Source organism: Mustela nigripes, chromosome 16 (genome assembly GCF_022355385.1).
Source record: "Mustela nigripes isolate SB6536 chromosome 16, MUSNIG.SB6536, whole genome shotgun sequence".
NCBI classification, from domain to species: Eukaryota; Metazoa; Chordata; class Mammalia; order Carnivora; family Mustelidae; genus Mustela; species Mustela nigripes.
In genome coordinates, this window is record NC_081572.1 from 56,677,929 (window position 1) to 56,699,117 (window position 21,189).

The 21,189-nt window shown below is 54.4% G+C and overlaps 1 protein-coding gene across 5 annotated transcripts in view; it reads right to left on the reverse strand.

Annotated features, from left to right (window-relative positions):
* Nucleotides 1-21,189, reverse strand: part of NTN1 (netrin 1) — a 171,790-nt gene that overhangs the window by 24,405 nt on the left and 126,196 nt on the right. For all 5 annotated transcript variants that reach the window (XM_059380529.1, XM_059380530.1, XM_059380526.1 and 2 more), the window contains exon 5: nucleotides 20,274-20,327. In XM_059380529.1, coding sequence (XP_059236512.1) covers nucleotides 20,274-20,327 — 54 coding nt within the window. The remainder of the gene's footprint in view (nucleotides 1-20,273; nucleotides 20,328-21,189) is intronic.

Below are 21,189 nucleotides of genomic sequence, written 5' to 3' on the forward strand. Positions count from 1 at the left end.
CCACTCTTGCTGCTTCCTCCGCAGCTGCAGGTGACTTAACGCTCCCCCTGCCCCAAGACACCTTTTCAGAATCCTCACCCACAAGCACTGAACCCAGGGTTCATCCAGCTCTCTGGGAAAGCCGGGCTCCCAGGCAGCTCTTGAGTCCCCAGACATCGGCTCCAAGGACCACCGCCGCTGGCCCCCGCAAAAATGAGGCAGTCAGAGGAGAGAGGCACGCAGTGCCTGCACCTGTGAGCAAATGACTACAGAAAAGCCAAAAGCGTTTGCAACACAGAGAGCAAAGGACTGGGGTCTTTAATATATAAAGAACTCTTCCAAACCAATAAGACAAGCAACTGAAAATTCAAAGGAGAAGAACAGGCAATTCACAAGAGGTAGGGGGAAGGGAGACCAAGGAAATATAAAACAGCCAATCTCAAGTAATCAAGGAAATGCAGCTTAAACCGATGGGAATATAGGACTTGTGGCTTGTGAAATGCCAAACGCAAACACACACACAAAAAAGGAGGCAGGGGTGCAAATTCCTCTTCTCTGAATTCAACTGGCATCAACATGTCAAAACCGCAGAAAGATCCTCACCATCAATAAAACGGGGTCATGGTGATGACAGTAACTGTCCCACCCACGCACAGGGTTTAGGAGGGAGCAATGATAGTGCCGTGACAGAGACCAGCTAGGTCAGACAGAGACGGCCTCTTGAGAACAGGACCTCTCACCTGGGACCTCGGGGAGGACAAGGTGCTGCCCTCATGCCCTCAGAGCACCCTCGCTGGGTCCCCAGCTGAATCAGGGGAATGGCGAGCAGCAGGAAAGCTGGGGCCGGACCCTGGTGCTCAGCAGAGACTATGAAACTGACCCAAACCAAGCAGCGGCTGGTGTGGGCATGGCGGGGGGGGGGGGGGTCTGGGTCCCCAAAAGGAGCCTCATCTGCCTCTAAGATCACCATCCTTTCTGGACCCAGAGCCACGCATCCAACACTCCACAACAGCCTTGCTGCCCCCACCACCCTGCCCTGCAGAGTCCTGGACCTTCGTCCCAGCATGTGGCACAGTGCAGGTCACCCCTGCGCGTTCCCTGAACCCATCGGACAGCGCAGTATAAAATAAGCCGAAAGCAGTCATCCCTGCAAGGTACCAAGCCCTCTGAGCCAACCAAACCTGCAGATGCAGGTTCCCCAAACAAGGGACGCGATCAGCACCTTTCGCAACTGTTGGGTGACACCCATGAGAAATGACGGGTTCAGGCTTGGGCGTCCATGACAACAAAGGGGGCAGAGCTGGGCTGGAGAGGGCTTGAGTGCCCCCCCCCCCCCCAGGATCAGGAGGCCCTGCTGCCTCTGCTGGGATTGGCAGCTGGTAGCTGAGGAGTGACATCCTGGAGCTCCGGCCCCAGGGGCTGTCCAGCGGGTCTCCTCTGCCTGTTCTCTTTGGAGAGTCCATCTCCACCGCACCCCGGGACACGATGCAGCGGGAATGGCCTGTCTCAGAACACCCTTGAACTTCAGGGCTGCAGGACGCTGGGGGAGGGACGTTAGCAGGTAGGCGGTGGAGGAACGGGGAATGCTGGCCCCAGGAGGTAGAGGCTGTGTGTCTCTGGGTACATGACCGCACCTCTCTGAATTAGAGACTTCTCACTGGATTGCTGGGCACGAGCTGCAATTTTTTTTTTTTTTTAAAGATTTTATTTATTTATTCGACAGAGAGAGATGACAAGCAGGCAGAGAGGCAGGAAGAGAGAGAGGAGGAAGCAGGCTCCCCGCTGAGCAGAGAGCCCGATGCGGGGCTCGATCCCAGGACCCTGAGATCATGACCTGAGCTGAAGGCAGCAGCTTAACCCACTGAGCCACCCAGGCGCCCCCTTTTTTTTTTTTTTTTAATACAGTTCTCACTCAAATATGGACTGATTGGCCTCTGGCTGTTCGGAAAAGCAGACCCATCTTTAGGGGTTCTGGTTCCCTCCCAGCACTGGTATACAACGCATATTCAATCTGGTCTACCTTCTGCTTCCCTCCCCGAGGATTGGGGGCCACCGCCTTGTTCGCTGCTCTCTCCCCAGGGCCCGGGACACGTGTAAGTCCTCGATAAATATTCCTTGAATGAGTTGAGTAAAAGGGGAGGGGAGGGCTCGGCTGCCGCCATGCTCCCCTGTCCAAGGGCGGAAGACAGGAGGACCCCAACACAGAGAAGGCAGGCAAGCAAAGGCCCGAGGCAGGGCTCTGAAGGGAGAGTGGAGAAAGACGATACTGGAAAACGCTGGGAGACACAAAGCCCGGCCCTTGGCGAGCCACGGGAGCTCCTTGCCTGGGGAGTGCAACCGGAGCCCATAAATCTTCCGTCTCCGGGGAGGGTGCGAGGGCTTTGGTGTCGGGTTTGGACTTTAATAACACGGATTCTAAATCCGCTGCCTTATTGTGAGAATATATTTGCAGATTTAAAATACCGAGGCCTGGGTCTGAGGGCCGCTCTTCCAGAAGGAAGACTGTGGGCTGAGCTGACCCCACGGGAATGAGTACCCTGCCCTCCCCACCCCCAACTCCACCTGCCCCGGAAGCCTGTCCTGGAAGCCTGGTGCAAGACATAGGGACACTGGCCTCCTGGAAAAGGGGACCAGCAAGCAGCTTTTCCCTCCCTCGGATGTGTGCAGTGACCAGCCCGGGCCCCTCCCTGGGGGGGTGGGGGGCAGGGCGGCCTCCAGCCCAGTTTTGGGGGTGGGGGGGCCGGGCCAGGAGAGGTCAGGGGCTGCGCTGGCCACGTGAGGCAGGAGAGCAGCCCCTCTTCTCCACTTGGAACAAGAGGGTGCCGTGAGCCCCCAGCGCGCTCTTTCTTCTTGCTGAACAAGATGGATTGGAAAACAAATTGGCTGAAATAAAGCATGTAATTAGATTAAAGCCTCTTGCCCAGAGCCTTTGGGGCTGCAGAAAGCCCTCCCGACTGGAGGCAGGACAGCTCGGCAGGCTGAACCAGCTCCTGGACATCCAGAATTTTCTCCGGACCCCAGGCCGCCCACCCCCAGTCCTCCCCAGATGGTGGGAACCTCGCAGGCGGGATTCATCCCACTGCAAAGATGGCCCCAGCCCCGCAGGCCTTGGGGTCACCCCGTTCCCCGATGGCAGATCCTGTCCTGTCCACAAGATGCAGCTGGGGCTCAGCCCACCTCCAGCCTGAACACCTGCGCCGTGTTGAGTCTACACCTGGGCAGCCCCCCAACCCAGGTGCGCTTTCCACCCGCAGCCTTTGAGCGGCGTAACAACCTCTGAGGAGACGGGCTCGAGGATCAGCACCGCCATCTCCATCACAAACATGAGAAGACTGAGGCCCTGAATGCCCGGTGTCCCGGGTGTCCGGCTGGCGGGGACACGTCACTTTTACTAACACCAGCTGCCCCTGGGCCCTTCTCAGGTGCTCAGGAAACCGCGGCACCCAGGGACAGACTCCTCCTCCTACAAGGGTCTTGGGAGGCGTTCCCTCCCCAACCCCCCGAAGCAGCAGAGGAGTTTCTGGCCCTTAGCGTCAAACGAGACCCCAGGCAGGGTGAAAAAGAAAAAAAAGAGAGGAAAGTGGGTATGAAACTGGGGGCTCCTGATTGTAGGGCCTGATCGTTAGCAACTTATCTCCGGGGTAGGGGGATGAGGCCTGCTGGAGGAGACAGGGCTTAAGAGCAAGCCTGGGGCGGGAAAAGCGAACAGGCAGCCCATGGGCCAACGGCCTCCCGGGCGGAGCTCATGGCAGACCTCACAGTCAATCCCAGAACTCATCAGCCTGTTCTCAGTGCTCCCTGGCAAAGCTGACACATTCTTGCCATCCGTGGTTTATTCCGAATGATACACCGGGCACAGGCCAGGGAGCCCAGCCTCTCTGCACTGGAAGGGTTCTCGAAGGTGGGCCGGCCCCCCCTGGCCCCTGCCTGCTGCCAGGCCAAGCCTAAATCTGCCTCACCAGGCCTCTGAGTTTACGTTAAGCAGGACTTCCGTGAGCTGGACCTCACCTGTTTCCGTAACTCCCACAGGTGGCCTCCGTTCTCCACTCCAGCCCAGCCCAGCCCAGCCCAGCCCAGCCCACCGCCTGCCTACCCAACAGATCAGCCCACAAGACCTTCGAAGAAAGCGTCCCAAGCCTCCCTATTTCCCCCAAACCCCCAAAACCGCAGCTTTCAGAAGTCCCTCGCCTTAAATTAAACTCTCTGTTCCTCGGCTATCTGAAGTGAGAGCCAAAGGGACTAGTCCTGTCTCCTCCTTCCTTCACGGGTATCTAGGCAGAGCGTGAAGATGCTTCAGGACCACAGTGTCCTGGTGAAGCGGAGGTCACCTGCCTGTCTCAGGGACAGGGCAGGGGAGAACCAGGAAGGAGCAGGTCCAAGCAGCCCAACTGCCATCGTAAAAGCAAATCCCTTTGGGTCTCTGTTCATAGCTTAAGCATCCTTCCTTATGGACTGAGAATGGATGCTGTCGGCGCCATCCCAGAACACGGAATGGAAGGATGGAGAGATCTAGAGAGTGGGGGGCCCCTCTGGAGACTGACCCATGGCGGGGAGGAGGAGGGGCTAGCCGGCGGAAGGTGGAGAGGCAGGAAATGACGAGACCAAGAGAAGCACATGTGGTACGTCCGAGGGCCACGGAGAACAGAGGCAAGTGGTCCTACCACAGCTGGACAGCCTCGGGATGACGGCAGCATCCCAGCACTGTCCTGCCCTGCACCCACCGCAGCACCTGAAAGGCGGGATCGTGTTCAGTGGGCACCGCTCAGGGAGAGGGAAAGCTGGCGAAGCATCTGGGAAAGATTTCCATCCGAAATGATAAAAAAAAAAAAGGTACATGGCATTTCAAGGAACTGTGACTCAGGTGTCTGCAAACCGTCCTGGCGGTGGGGTGGTTGTCGTCCTCCAGCCACGGAGGAACCCTGGCAGATACTGAAATCCGCCCCGTGGAGACCAAACCTCTACCTTCCCACATGCAGAACGAGGGTAGTGTATCTGCCTTGGGGAAGTAAAGCATTCTCAAAAGGCTCCACATAACCATGCAAATGCCCCTCCCCTCCCCACTCCCCACTCCCGTAGAAAGTTCTAGAAGTCTTCACATTCCTGGTGGAGGCACAGCCACTGTCCCCTGACTATTGCAGGGCTTAGAGGCTGGAGGTCACCAAGAGGCCAGCAGACACCCTGGGCCTCATCCCTGTGCTGCCCTCCCCACCTGGACACACCTAGGCTGTCAAGAGATGGCCAAGGTCATCGTTTATACCAGTCTGCCATTCTGTAACCAACCACCTCTTCGGTATCCAAGAACTCCACAGACACAGGATTTCCAACTGAGGCTTGGCCTCCGTCTCCCAGTACTGGAGGGCGCCCCAGACGCGTCAGGCACAGGCCTCCCAGAGAGGCTGCTGGGAAAATTTGGGTGCAGAAAGACTAGCGGGCTCTGACCCCCGGAGGTGGGGGCATATGTGTGGGACACCATTCAGCTCCGTATCCAGCCTCCACAAACACCAGCTCCCGTAAGTAGTAACCGGCCATAGCAGCCTGTGCCCCACCAAACCCCCAGCTCAAGGACAGTTACTCGGAGCCCACTGGTTTCACGTGCCTCCACCCTTGGGAGAGCAGGCTTTGTGGTAGGCTCGAGGTCCCCACCACCCCCTTCGTCCCCCTTACCCACTATAACATGCTCACCAAAACCTTGAACAAAAATCCTTGCACCGGAGATGAGCCCAGCAAACCCGCCAGAGAGGACAAACACAGCTCAATGAGGGCTTTCCGGCTGGGGCAGATGGCGGGGGTCCCATCTCTACATGGGAATGACATGGAGACTGAATCTGCCTCTGAGCCAGAGAAATACAGCTCCCTAAGCTGTTATCATATGTCAACTCTGCCACAGCAGATGGACATTCTAGGAGTTTTGCTTGAGGACCCCAAATCTCTAGCTATGCCACAGGTTCTCCTGCTCGTCATCTGCACTGGTGATGAGCTACCCTGGACCTGTGGCTTTGGATGAAGGAGGAACAGACCCAGCTAGGGCTCTCACGAAGGCTGACCTTGGGAGGCCCGTGGAAGGCCCCGCGGGGGGGCTACTGACACATGATCAACTTGGCTTTACTTACTGTCCCAGGTTAACGGTCTGATTCAGAATCATCCGTGCATCTCTCCCGCATGGTCCCCTGAACTCAGGGAGAGTTCCACGGGGTTCCATCATCTCTGTAAACACAGCACAGGCCCCCGCACCGGCCCTCAGGAAGTGTGCACGGGATGAACGAATGAAGACGGAACGAATAAACAGACGAGAGCACAAGTCCTCGGACTGGAATTCCCAAGGAATGCTGGGAATGGAGGGGTGCAGGGTCCTCGAAAAGCATCACCGAGCCTGGCTGGACAAGAAATCCCCACTTGCAGCCCGCAGCCCAGAAGAGGCCAAGGCAAGGATTTAGAGAGCGCAGGATCCGTATTCCATAAACCCTTCCAAATTGCAGAAAAGGCTGCACCTGCCAGTGTCCGTCTGCGCTTGCTAATCCCCTGGAGCAGCTCTGTGCCCTCCATTCTGGCTCCCACTTGGAGGGCAGAGTTATCCCGTGTATTCGCCTTTAATAAGCTGAAGCCATTCGGGGCGCTGCATTCACCGGAATCTGCTCCCACAGGGCCGGCCCCACGGGGGTCTCCTTGTCGGCGCTCTGAGCGAACAGGGGATTTTGTGTTCGGCAGGGAAAACAAAGCTGTCCCGATGGGGATGCAGTTGGCTCTCGAAACACTGCTCCAGCCAGAGCCAATGGTGGACACAGCCCGGAGCTGCTGTCTGCACTGGAGGGTGGTTCAGGGGAGCAAGGGAGGGGGAGGCTAAGCTGGGGCTCCCCAGGAAGGTCATGAAAGGGGGTTTGCCTGTAGCCCTGTAGTGTCTGCCGGCTGGTTGGTTGGCGGGTTGGCCAAGCTGGTTAAGCCACTGCCAATGAGGTCATGCCTTGGAACTCGGTGTGGCTTTTGCTTACTTTCCCGGGGTGGGGGTGGGGGTGGGTGGCTACACCCCAAATCCCAGCAGCTGTCCGGCAAGATGCACACCCCCTCCCCCGTCCTTCCTACACAGAAAAAAAGGCCCTCACAGTTTGCCATCTCTTTCCAGTGCCAATAACTGGGGCACCACGATGACAGAGGTGGCCACAGAGGCCCCTGAAGTCAAGCAGAGCGAACAAAGGTCTATGGCGAAAGAGTGTGCTCGGTTCTTGCGCCTCCTGAGCTTACGAACTACATTACCCAAAATCCTTTGCGTTCAGGTGTGACCACGTGACTGAAGTCTCGCTAATGGGACACAAGGAGAAGTGATGCCTGGGCAAGCCCCTGACCCAGGCTTACACACTACACTTCCCAGCCCCCACTGCACTCATGTGTGGTCATGTGACTGGGTTCTGGTCAGTGGGACAAGGGTAGGCGTGACACCCGGAGAAGTCTCGCCTGGGCTTACAGACTACATTACCCAGCACCCCTTGCAGCCAGGTGTGGTCATGTGACTGAGTTCTGGCCAACGGGACGTGTGGGCGGGAAAAAGTGATGCCCAGACAAGCCTCCCACGGGGGCCCTAAGCTCTCTCCTGCCAAACCAGTGATGACTCCAAGGCCTGAGGGGAGGGCAGAGCCACATGATGGAAGGAGCCTGGGCCCCTGCCTCACTGCTTGGAACGGAGCCAACCAACCAGAAACACCTGCGTGGGGCTGCTAGCGCCTCTTGTAGTGGCCACTGCCTGCCCTAACCCACAGTCCTTACTGACTGGCTGGATACCAGAGTGGGGACACGGGACCCCAGAGAATAACCACCAGGTCTTTTTACAGCGTAGGGAGGTTGGAGTACACAAGACCTACAGGTGGTCCCCAAGTCCCAGTAAAACGTGTTTTCCCCTAAAACAGCGTAGGAGGCACAGCAGATGTGGTTGGTACCCGGCCCAGAGCCCCCTTATGGGGCCAGCGCACCCACGTCCAGCTGCAGGTGCTGGCGGCTAACGGCTCCCACTTGTACCTTCTCTGAGGCTTGCCCTTGGCTGATGGAAACTGCTCTGCTTGCAAACAGCTGGGAAGTTGCACACCCCCCTCCCGGGGGTGGGGGCAGGCAGTCCACAGCCTATGGCCAGGCTACATGGCAGGTATAACTGTCTAGTCCTTTGACATTTAAGCACGATAACTGTGGTGTGATTCACTCTTCAACTCTCCACGGGATCAGTTTGGGGCCAGACTTCTCCCAAACCCAAATGTTTTCCTAGCTTCTTCTGCTACCCTGTCCTTCCCTTGCTCCTTTACCAACTTCTCCCGAGAACAACCCTCAGTAAATCATCTGCGCAAGAACCTCTGTCTCGGTGCCCCTAATAACCCCAAAGAATGGCTGCCACTTCACCTCTTCTCCGTCTACAGCAGTACCTTTGTCACAAAGAGGAAAAAGGGCAGGAATGAAGTCCAGAGCCAGGACAGTCCTGGACTCCGGAGCCTGAAAAGATGACCACCTTGTCAGAGCCTTTTCCATCTGCTGCCGACACTGAATGACTTCCCAACCCTGATGCCGAAGGAGGTGGCCTTGTGGGGCAGAAGGAATGCTTGGCCAGGAAACTGAGGGTGGGTCCCACCTGCTGGGTGTGGAAGGGGGCAGGGGAGGGCAATGGGTGGAAAGCCCAATCCAGCCTGGACCCCAGCCCATTTCTAATCTCAGCAAACGAAACAACATTCTCCTCTCAATCCTACGGAGACCTTCGCTACTGAGCAGAGATCATAAAACAGGGCAAATGACACTTGGCGTCGTTTTCCCCAGGGAGACCCTGACCAGTCCAGTAGAGATGGTTCTGCCCTGGGGTCCCAAGACACAAAGTCCCCAATCTTTGTGTCCAAGCCTTGGAGTGCAGCAGGGACCCACAGCTTTAGGGGCGGAGGGACAAAGCAGCAGAGAACAGCAGGAGGTGCGGCTTAGAGGGCAGTCTGGACATCACCCCTAGGTGCAGGAGGAGGCAGCCGGCAGCTTCCCCGCCTCAAGGCTACGTTGCTCCCTCCAACCCTGAAGGTCTATGTCCACAGTAAGGAGGACACCCAGTCAGTAGGCAGATAACGCCCGAGTCCATTCTCCCCTTCTTCTTCCCTTCCCCTGGGTCCTGACCCTCTTAATGGTCTAAATCCCCCATGGTCCTTTCAACACAGACCCAGAAAAGCCCCCAAGGCAACCCCCCAATCCCAGGGGCCAGGGGGCCCTATGACTCAGTCGGCTTCCTGACCAGCCGGGAGGAGCCGGATAGATCAGGTCGCCCACTGGGCTTCCTTGTGTTGAGAAGACCAAGCGCCAAACTATCAATTAGCTTAGAGGGACACTTTAATTGGGGTGGGGAGAGAATCATGAAATACAATCCATGCTCTTAAGTAAAAAACTACATGGTTTAAGGTTGCTGCCATTATGACCCACAACAGACCGCGTGGTACCCCCCCGGGACACCCTGATCTTGGAATTCCAGACTCCGAAACAGAGAGAAAGTCAACTCCTGGTGCTCCAGCTGCGAGGTCGCCCTGGCGACAAATGCAAGGTATAGAAGAATTGGAAGGGACCACTGCACGTGCTGCCCAACCCCCACCCCTGGGCACGGGGAGCCTTACTTGCTCCAGGGCCCTGGCTGCAGAGGTTCTGCTGGGGCCGAGGCTGACAGCAGTCCTAAGATAGAGGGCAGACCATGGGCTCCGGGACTCTGCCAGCCTCCTGGCACAGCCCAGCCACGGTGCACCGCCCACCGGTGCCCAGCCCGGGGCCTCAACAGGAACCCTGTGCAGAGGCTTCTAGCTTTCCTCTGTCCAGCTCCGCAGCCTGCTCACCAACAAGGACCCTGGGACATCTGTGTGACACGGGGGCACGCCCCAGGGATTCCAATCCCCTCTCTCACTGACACCTGTCACTTGTCCCATTCCCATCAGCCATCCCCTGGAGTCCCCAGTGGGAAGAGCTCCCAGGAAGGGCTAAATATTCCGCCCCTCACTTGTTCCCCTGGCCTCCCCCAGCCTCCCCGCTCATCCCTTTATCCTCCTCCAGGCTGGTGGCCCTTTCCACCTGCAGAGGAAACAATGGGGTCCTGAAACCCGCTATGCAAATGGCTTCCTTTGTGCTCCCTGGGGTGACCGAGTCCCCAGGCAGGGGGGTGGGCTAGTGTGCTCTCCCCCCACCCCCTGCTCGCCCCCACCCTGACCCCTGCCCCAGGCCTTTGTGCAGACCCCCAACAGGGGAGAGTCAAGGGGGAGGGGGAGGGGACCAGGGCGGGAGAAGGAATAAGGAAGGTGTGGGAGAGGGGAGGAGAAGAGAGACAGAAGGAAGGGCAGGGAAAAACAGACAGACGGAGAGACAGACAGAGTGAGAAGGAAGGAAAGAGGTCTGCTTCGGGCAGGCTGCCCAGAGCCGGGTCTCCTGGCCAAGGGGATGCAAACAGTAAGCTAGGCTCTCTGAAACTGCCCTTCCTGGGGGTCACCAATGGTCAAAGAAGATGGCAATTCCATGCATTCCAACTGAATCAGTCTGGGATCAGCGCGGTCCCCAACCAGGGGGGACAAAGCAGATCCTGCACACGGGCCGCACATTCCCTGGGCTTGGCCTCGGGGCTCCCTTCCTGGAGTGTTCTGTCCCCTGGGGGACCCTGGATTATCACGACTGTCTGGAGGGGGGAAGCCAGGGCTGCGTGCAACATCCCCGGATGCACCGGAGAGCCCCCACACCCCAACTAAGAATTCTCCAGGCCTGCTGGAGCCACAGTGGGACCAAGAAACCAGGCTTCACACCCTGCACCCTGATGGACATGGTCCATCACTGGGGAACCTCTCTGCTCCCACCACGGAGGAGTGTGGCAAGGATTCACGATGGTGTCTCGTTCCCTCATGTCCTCTGCTGTGGCGGTTCCCCCTCCTCAGGGACATTCCCCTAAAGGAGGCTCAGAGCTCACACCTCCCACCCCCCACCCCAAAGGCACAGCGTGGGCCACAGTCAGGCTGGACGTGGTCCAGCCCCTTCGTTAAGCCACGAGATTAATGACGGTGATGGATGGTAGACATGTCGCACTTGTCATCAGACACGCCACCCCACATGCGTTATGGCCTCAGAAGCAACCCATGCCCAGGGACGAGATGGGGCTCTGGAGACAAGGCTTTGTAAAACCCGTTAGCGCACAGCGCGTTAACAACGAAACCTTCGGGCAAACCCAGCTACAAAGGACGCGGGAAGTCTGAAGGCCGACTGGGTGCCAGTTGACACGAACGACGTTTGGTTCATCATTTTGTCAGGTGTAACCACGTTATGGAGAAGATTTAGGAACGTGTCCTTAAGCTGTCCGAAATGGTATTCTGAAATATTGAGGGGTGAAATGTAATGTCTAAGCTTTTTTTTTTTTTTTTTAAGATTTTATGTATTTATTTGAGAGAGAGAGAACAAGAAGGTGGGGGATAAAGGCAGATGAGGAGGAGGAGGAGCAGACTCCCCGCTGAGCAGGGAGCCCGATGCGGGACTCGATCCTGGGACCCTGGGACCATGACCTGAGCCAAAAGCAGACGCTTCACCAACTGAGCCACGCAGGCATCCCTAAGCTTTTCTTTAAAAATGTTTCAGGAGGGGCGCCTGGGTGGCTCAGTGGGTTAAGCCGCTGCCTTCAGCTCGGGTCGTGATCTCAGGGTCCTGGGATCCAGTCCCGTATCGGGCTCTCCGCTCAGCAGGAAGCCTGCTTCCTCCTCTCTCTCTCTCTGCCTGCCTCTCTGCCTACTTGTGATCTCTCTGTCAAATAAATAAATAAAATCTTTAAAAAAAAAAAAAATGTTTCAGGAAAGGGCGCCTGGGTGGCTCAGTTGGTTAAGCAGCTGCCTTCGGCTCAGGTCATGATCCCAGAGTCCCGGGATCGAGTTCCGCATCGGCATCCCAGCTCCATGGGGAGTCTGCTTCTCCCTCTGACCTTCTCCCCTCTCATGCTCTCTCTCACTCTCTCTCTAATAAATAAATAAAATCTTAAATAAAATACAATAAGTAAAAATGTTTCAGCAAAAAAACTAAATGCTTGAAGCGAAGAGGGCAAAAGGTAACTCACTAAGGCTAGGTGACAGGGATGGGGGTATCCACCACTCTGTCCTCCCTGGAGCTCTGAGGTTTTTCCACAATAAAAAGTGTAACAATTTGTTAAGTCACGTTAATTCCAAAATACAGCAATTTATAGGAACACTGAGAATTTGGGGTTTTATTTTAGATTGGGCCACATTTTCCATGGAAAACAGACTAGCAAACATTTCCTAGGTGAACACAAGATTTCTTTGCTGACTTGAGAAAATATCGCTTTCTAAACCCTCAGCTGCCCCCCATTTCAATGTCCCAAGTATCAAATGAGCCCGTCTATGAATGTGGCGACATCTTTCCTTAATACTTTTGGAGCGAACACTTGGGATTTTATCCTGTGCCAGTGTACCACCTTGAAGGCATGTATTAGCATATGTGGCTGGATAATTCTTTGTTGGGGGTGCTGCCCTGTGTCTTTGGGGTGATCTCTCCCCACTGGATGCCAGCAACACCACCCTCCCTCCAGTGGTGACAATCAAAAATGTCTTCCAGGGGCACCTGGATGGCTCAGGGGGTTAAGCCTCTGCCTTCAGCTCCGGTCATGATCTCAGGGTCCTGGGATCGAGCCCCACAGCAGGCTCTCTGCTCAGCAGGGAGCCTGCCCTGCCCTACCCCGTCTGCCTCTCTGCCTGCTCATGATCTCTCTGTCAAATAAATAAAATCTTTAAAAAAAAAAAAATGTCTTCTAGAAATGTCCAAATGTCCCCTGGGGGAGAGGGGCAAATTTAGCCCCATCGCCAAGAACCACAGAAATATGTGAGCACAATGAAATCATTTACTTAACAAGTTCTACAAGCCAGACTTTTCACCAAAGCTGACCCTCCAGAATGTACTTATCATTAATCATGCATATGATCCCACTGTTCACCAAAGTTGACCCTCCATGTGTAATCTGCTTTGGCAATATATCTTTCCATTTCATATTTCAATATTCTCCTACAACGTAATTATATGGAGAACCCATAACTGAGTAACACTACTGAAAGACATCTGGTTGTTCCCCTCTTTTGTTACTATAAACAATGACACAAAAAGGAACCTTGTAGCTAAATCTTGGTACACATCACTACTTCCTTAGGCTAAGTTCCTAGAAATGAAAGTGTGGGGTCAAAGATACCTTATGATATGTGTTGTTCAATCACCCTTCAAAGAAGCAGTACCAACCTGACCTACCATCACCAGAGTGGGTGAGTGCCTGTTTCCCCAATGCCTTCAAAACAGGGAATTACTTTTTGTTTTGTAAACGGTTATCAATTTAGTAAGTTTAAAAATAGTATTATTATTAATGCTGTTTCTTTATTAATAGGTAGGTATAATACTTAAGATGCTTATTGCCATGTGTATCAATTCTCCAAATTTCTAATTCATTCTCTCAACCCAATTTTGTAACAGTATCTCCCCCGCTTCTTGTTGAATTGTAAGAGCTCTTTATTTATTGTGGATATTAATCTTTGGTCATCCACATCACAGTTATTTTTCTCTGCTTTTAGTGTGTCTTTCTGTTGCTTATAGAAAATTTTGACAGACTGAGTTTTTCACTTTTTTCAACTTAGGATCTTTCCCCTTATGATTTATGACTCCTGTATCATATTTAGAAAGCTTTCCTTGCCCCAAGATTACATTGACACTGATATATTTTATTCTAGGACTTTTAAGGATTCATTAAAAATATAGAAATATTTACTCCACTGGGATTTATGTTGGCTTACAGCCTGTAGTAGAAATATCATTTATAATTATTTTAAAATAAATAGTCAGTTTTCCCAGCATCATTTACTGATTGAGTCATTCTTCCTTCACTGATTAGTAATCACAGCTTTACCATCTACTAAGTTCTTATATTTACATTTGAGTCTATTTCTGGACTTCTACTCAGCTTGTGGAATTTCTCTATCACACTAATTTAAATATCCTGGTTATAATACTGTAAAACTCTGGTAGGCCAAGTTACCCTTCATTACTCTTCTTTTCAAAAAATTCCTGCCTATGAGTATTTATTTTTCTAGCTGAACTTATGAATCCTGTCCCGTCCCATGACAATTTTGACAAGAATCATGCTAACCCAACAGATTATTTGGGGGAGAATTGGCACTTTATGGTCTTGACTCCCACCCTCCCAGAATGTGGTAAGATCTTCCTTTTCTCCGCCCCCCCCTTATTTTTCTGATTTTCCATAGTGTCCCTTCAAGAAGTTTTACCCTTCGTTTAAAAAAAAAAAAAATCTACATTCTGCACTTTAAAGGTTACACTTATTTCTGTATACTTGATATTTCTGGTACTGTTCTCATTGGGCTTCTGTTTCTATTATACAAATGTTGTGTCTTCATTGATCACTTACTACAGGGCAGACATCCCTTAACATTTTCACTCACTAGGACACTTTTTATGTTGTTCTTATGGATACGTAAGAAAAGTTACTGCCCTTTGAATGTTAATTGTGTTAAGGTTAATCCTGGCCATGCTCCTACCCATTGTAACAGTTTTTAGGGTGTTTCTCTACTGACATGTTCTTAGGATACAAGTATCATCCTGTGTGTGAGAAAGGCGCCTGCCCCCCCCACCCCGCCCCAGTAAGTATAAGACTTCAGATGCTTATTGCCATGTGTATAAATTCTCCAAATTTCTAATTCATTCTCTCAACCCAATTTTATAATGGAATCTCTCCCTTCTTGTTGAATTATAAGAGCTCTTTATTTATTGAGGATATTAATCTTTGGTTGTCCATTTCACAAATATTCTTCTACAAGCCAATTCATCTGCCTCATAGTGCTCAGGGCCACCTTGTGACCAAAAATACAGAGCTCTGCATGGCCCTCCATGCCCAGAACCTGTGGCCTCAGCCATGCCAGCCCCCCATGCTGATAGACCACATTGCCAACACACCCCCAAGAGCCACTGTAACAGACACTTGCAAAAACATAGAAGCTTTTAACCAGCTGCCCTTCTGCCTCTACATTGGTTTTCGGTCCCGACAGATGCATTGGTTCGTCTTTTGGTAGAATGCTACCACATGGTCCAGAAGATATATTAAAAAATTATCCTAAACTGGCCAACCAGCATAGCTCCCTGGAGACAGAATGACATGGAGGTTAACTCCGAGGCCAGGAGACTTTGCCTGGGATCCCAGCTGCGCTGCCTATGGTTCCTATTGGACCTTTCTGTGACTCCGTCTCTCCTGGGCAACATGGGGGCCAATAATAGTACCCACCTCATCTGGGGGGTGGACGGATGATTAACAGCTAATAACTGAGAAGAGTGCCTAGCACAGAGTAAGAGTTCTATGAACATCATCTCCTTCCCCTTCTTTGCTGAGCTAGAATCTATTTATCTTTCATCATGCGTCTGGTCCAACCTCTCCTGGGGGTCACACTTATCCGATGGTCATGACCGAAATAGCTGAACCTGGATGGGCTAATGTTCCGTTTCATACCACCTTTGAAAACCAGGATTTCAGGGCGCCTGGGTGGCTCAGTGGGTTAGGCCTCTGCCTTTGGCTCAGGTCATGATCTCAAGGTCCTGGGATTGAGTCCCGAATCGGGCTCTCTGCTCAGCGGGGAGCCTGCTTCCTCCTCTCTCTCTGCCTGCCTCTCTACTTATGATCTTTCTCTGTCAAACAAATAAATAAAATCTTTAAAAAAAAAAAAAAAGAAAGAAAGAAAAGAAAACCAGGATTTCAGTCCATTAACAGACTCTGTTCTTACAAGTGGCATTGGCTGCCTACATGGTCAGGGACCCCAGCTCCTGCCAGCAGCACCCCCTGCATGGACCCACGGGTCCCTTTCTCCTACAGCAGGAGTACTGAAGGCTCAGAAAACCTAATGACCCCCAAAAGGAGGAAGAGGATGCAAGCTGTGTGGCCAGACTTTTTTTACATAACGGGAGGGAACATAATCCCTGCTGAACGCCTGGAAGGCACAGAAGCTGTCTGAGCCACTCCTGTGTAGAGATGACGTGAGAAGGTGCTCGAAGATACCCATGGCCTCTAAATTCTCCAAGTGATCAAAGGGACAGGAGGGCAAGCATGTCCCCGATGGCTGCTTGTGCCCCAGCCCCCTGTCCCCATGGCTCCTGCTGTCCACTCAGCTCTCCCCAAGCTACCCACATTCACATCTCTTGGACCCTTGACCTTAAGCATGTTTTAAGCAATTTTTTTTTTTAAAGATTTTATTTATTTATCAGAGGGAGAGAGAGTGAGCACAGGCAGACAGAGTGGCAGGCAGAGGCAGAGGGAGAAGCAGGCTCCCTGCTGAGCAAGGAGCCCGATGTGGGACTCGATCCCAGGACGCTGGGATCATGACCTGAGCCGAAGGCAGCTGCTTAACCAACTGAGCCACCCAGGCGTCCCAGCAATTCTTTTTAAATTACAGTAAAATACACCTAAAATTTACCGTTCTCACCCTTTTCAATGAGGCAATTCATTGGCATTAAGCACATTCACAACATGACCCATCCCCCTGGTCTAGTTCCAGAACCTTCCTGCCACCTCCAAAAAGGAGGTATCCATCACACATCACTTGCCACTCCTCCCACCTCCCAGTCCCTGGCAACCACAAATCTTACTTATGGTGTCCGGATTTGCTCATTCCGGGCATTTCATATAAATGGAATCACACACTACGCAGTTTCTCTCACTCTGCAAAGCTCGTGTGTATCGGTACCTCATTCCTTTTTGTGACCAAATGCTAGTGCCCCGTACGGACAGGCCATACCGTGTTTACCCATTTATGCAGTGATGGACATCTGGGGTGTCTCCACCTCTCAGCTCTCATGGAGGCAAGCTCTTGACCTTTAACTGACTTCCGGTTTTCAACTCCCCGCTAAGTTGGGGGTCTAACAGCAGCTGCTGGGAAGGCTGTGACAAAGACCACCCCCACCCCCCGCCCTGCAGTTCCTTCAGCTGCCCTACCCCCACCCCAGGCAGCACCACCTGTTCCCTCCCAAGGTCCTCTCAAGAGACCTCCAGCAAGCTGACCCTCCCCACCTATCCTCAGGCCCATAAGTCTCGCCTCCCCGTCGTGAGCAGGTGAGCGGGCAGGAGAGCTCAGCTCGGCTCGATTCACCTTCTTCATTGCCTCACATGCGCACGTCCCCATCGCTTCCTCACCAGAAGACAGGCAAGCACTGGACAGTAAGATGCATTGAGCAAGAGACCTCATTCCCGTCACTTTTATTACAGTCTCTTGCTATAGTTGTTCTATTTTATTATGAGTTATTGTTCATCTCTCACTGTGCCTGATTTATACATTAAGCCCTGCACAGGTAGGCACATATGAGCAAAGACAGTATGAACAGGGTTCCGTATTATCCACGGTTTCAAGCATCCACTGGAGGTCTTGGAACGTATCCCGAGTGGATAGTGGGCTGGGAGTTGGGGGGACACACAACTGTCTCAGGAAACCAGACTAGGCAGAACTCAGGCCCCAGAGCTCCATATTTAGCTAGTGCTTTTTCCTCCCCACTGTCCCGGCCCCCCAGCAACCTGGCCTGTGTTATCAGTACCCAATCTATTGCTTCTCTTGCAAAACGAAAGCCAAAAACGAGAGAGTGCCAAGCTAATCCAGGTTGCAGGTGTATATAGACCGATCTTCCATGAAAAAGATGGCAGGGCTGAGAGGCTACCAAAGGGGACATGTGTAAGGTCAGCCCCAGCCTGGCACCCACGCCTGGGAGCACCTGTGGGTGAGGTCCTTCCTACAGCTGGGGGCTCCCCGGGTTCTCTCCAGACCCCCCCAGAAGGCTGGCTGACCAGATCCATGCCTCACCTTGGAGCAGATGGCAGGAGGCACGTCGCAGGGCCCCAGCTTGGGGGTGGCGGGGGGGGACACTGGCCACAGGTGGAGTGTTTACACCAAGGAACTCGGCAGACGCTACAAACCAGGCCGGCCCCTGCCAGCCGTCAACCATTTCCCCGGACGCTCCTGCCCACGGAGAGCTCTGTAAGGGACTGTGGACAAAACCTGTCACTGCCCGAGGCCTCACACCAGTGGAGAACCAACCCCAGGTGGCGCCCAGCTCCAAACCACGCTCCTTCCGCTGAACCAAACAAACGTGCAGACTGACAATCGCCTCGGAGCTGACGGAGAGCCACCGAAGTCAGGTGGCCTTCTTTTAGGTCTGGGAGGTTTCTGCAACCATAAGCAGGTGGGTATGGGGTGGGTGGTCCCGATCCCCTTCCTACCCGTTTCTGGTCCCCACCCCCCACCCAGGGCCCCCAGACCTCCCATGGGCAAGGCGTTCCTCACCTCCCCATCCCCAGAGAGGGTCCCAGCCAGCTCTGTGAGCAGGTGGACAGTGTTCACCGAGTGAGCTGGCCCTTCGAGGGGAATGGGTTCAGGCTGAGGTTATGTCCATCAGCTTTCAGGACAAATTCTCCGTTTATTAATTCTCCTCCATTACGCAGGCAAAAGTAAACAAGCTTTTCTCAGGCAGCCTGGCACAGACGGCTTCCCTATTCAAACACTGCAAGAATCGACAGGCTTGGAAGTATGAGCTCCCAGCCCCGCTTCCCAGGGGGCCCCCTGGCCTCCTGCCCAGGACGCCCCAGCCTGCTGAGACAGGCGAGCCAGGCTCTGTGCGGCAGTGGCCGCCTCCGGAGTCCGGTGCTCCGGGCCTGGGAGTAGCCTCAGCTCCCCCGAGGGAGCACCACGGACTTCAGGGCACCTGGAAGCACCCTGGAGAAGGTCAGAAAGGCTCAGGCCACAGCCACGGGCACGGGACAAGCATCACACCTGCCCACCTCCCCCCTCCACAGGAGGTTGCAAGTGTTTCTAAGTAGTCAGTTGTGCGGGAGACTTTTCCCTCCTCAGCCGAGATGGCTGCCCATTTTCAAGTCAAGTTGCAGAAGCAGGGAGAGAGAGAGAGACAGACAGACAGACAGAGGCCAGGACCTAACTTGGCCTTGGCCCAGCTGCGCACGCCGCCTGGAGGAGGACCGTGCCCGGGTGAGTCCTCCTGTGACCCATGTCACAAGGAGGAAGTCGGCATCCGCTGGAGGGAAATGTCTTCCAGCTTCCAAACTGCCCCTCCCCCACTGCCCCAGCGCTGGACAAACGGGGAGGTTCGTCTGAATTATGTCTCTACAGAAAGCCCCCTCGTCCCACTTCCCAGGTACTGGGGAACCCTACTTCTCTACCAGGCCTTGCCACTGCTGTTTCTCCTGGAAGGGTCCCCCGCAGCTCAAACAAAGGGGACTTCAGACTGCCCAACAACCCAAGACCCAGATCTCGGTGATTTTCTACGGTGTGGCCGCAGGGACTCTGTCCTTTCCTAGCTGCGGGCTGTTGACCTCATAGCAGGCCTGGCCTGCTCTCCACCAGGCACCCCCTGTCCAGCCAGGCCACAAGCCCTCTTTGTACCCAGAGCCCAGGCTGCAGAACCCCTCCAGTACCAAGGGCCAGGGGATCCCCGGGGGCCCTTTCTCCCAGCAGTAATTCTAAATGCACAAATAATACACACCGGAGCACAAAGGAAACGCATCACACTAAACTATACCTATCCGAGTATTTTCCCCAAAACCCAGCTCTACGATACAGTTCTGTAATACAGACGCTTCTTTATTAATGATTATAAATCAGGATCTTGCAGCGGGCCCGGTGACTTCGTCATTCTGAAGCAAAGCGCCAGCAAACACACACAGATTTTCACGATCTCTGCACCGACTCGTGTGTGGGGTGAAATTCGCTGTGACTTCCGTGTGCTGCCCCCTGCCCCCACCCCGCTGGGGGCTGGCGGCCCACGGAAAGATGCTGATTTCAGGCAGAAGTGAGGGGCAGTGAGGGTGCGATGCTCTTCCTCTCCCGGTTCCCTGCACCCCCACCCCGAGCCCTGTTCGTGGACCCCTGTGCTCAAGATACCTCCACACCTGCTGCCTTCTCGGCAGCTCCAGGAAGGAGTATGTGCCCCAGCTTGGACGGTAAGGGGCACACAGGCACCTTGCTGCTCTTGGGGGGATGAGCGGGAGGGGTTGTAGCATGACTGTGCTCACTGTGCATGAGCCACAGTCCCTCATGAGACCCACATGCTGGGGCAAGAAGGAAGCCCCCTCCCTTTGATTCCTAGAGGGGGCATCACTGGGAAAATGCCCTGTGGCTCCTCCTCCTAGATCCGGCCTGTGGGGCACCAAAGGCACCCAGCAGCGCTCTCGGGAGTCCTGTAGCTCTGATTCCCCCCACCCTGCCATCCCCACTGGCAAAGAGGGACACGCTTACCTTCTGGCTCCTCCACGCTGCTGGCGGCCGTGGTCGGTGGTGCCACAGGGATCTCTGTGAGGTTTGGGGTGGGAGGAAGAGACAACGAGGGAAGGAGACGTTATTTTTGACCTTGGAAGAGGATGAGCAGGACACAGACTCCTCCCTGGGCCCTCCTCCCTTCCCTACTCCTCAGCCCCAGCCGAGGAGGGCCGGGGAGCTGGAGGCGGCCAGCAGGGGGGGAGGGGGGGGCCCAGAACGTGGCTTTGCCTCTCCTCTGAGTACTGTCCCTCCAAGTGGCAGGAACAGGAGTGGGGAGCAGGCAGGGCGGCCCCACAGCGTGGAGGACTGACCTCCCACATGACATGGCTGTTTTGTTCTGACCTCCCCAGGTGGGCGAGGAGGCCTTCCGTGGCAGGGGCTGCATGTGAGGGGCCTGGGGAGGCACCTCACGCATGCAGAGGGGTCTGCACCCCTGGTCCAGGTTCCCACAGGCTCACGCTGTTCTTGGTGGCCTGAAGACTAAGGACAACCCAAGGGCCTGCGAGAAGCATGTGCTTTACTGGGGTCGCTCCCTTTCCACCTGGAAAGCCAATTCTTTCCTACCAGCCCCTGACTCCGCCCTGTGCTCAGGAAAGGTGAAGAGGTCCTGCCAGTCTCTGGAAAAGTCCCCAAGGGGAGGGACTTGCCTCCTCTGCGGCCGGACCACAAGAACGGGGGGGGGGGGGTCACAGGAGTCTCCACAAATCCCCCGGACTCTGGCCACCAGCTGACTCTTCCAGCAAAGACCTCCCTCAACCTCCAGACAGATCAGCTGGGTCCTGAGGCTTGGTGGGTGGAGACAACTGGGAGACAGCTGCTGGCTGGGGGGCCAGCCTGGGGGGCATGCCTGAGACCCAGCCCTCCATTCGGGGGGCCACTCCTGCCCCAGTCTCCC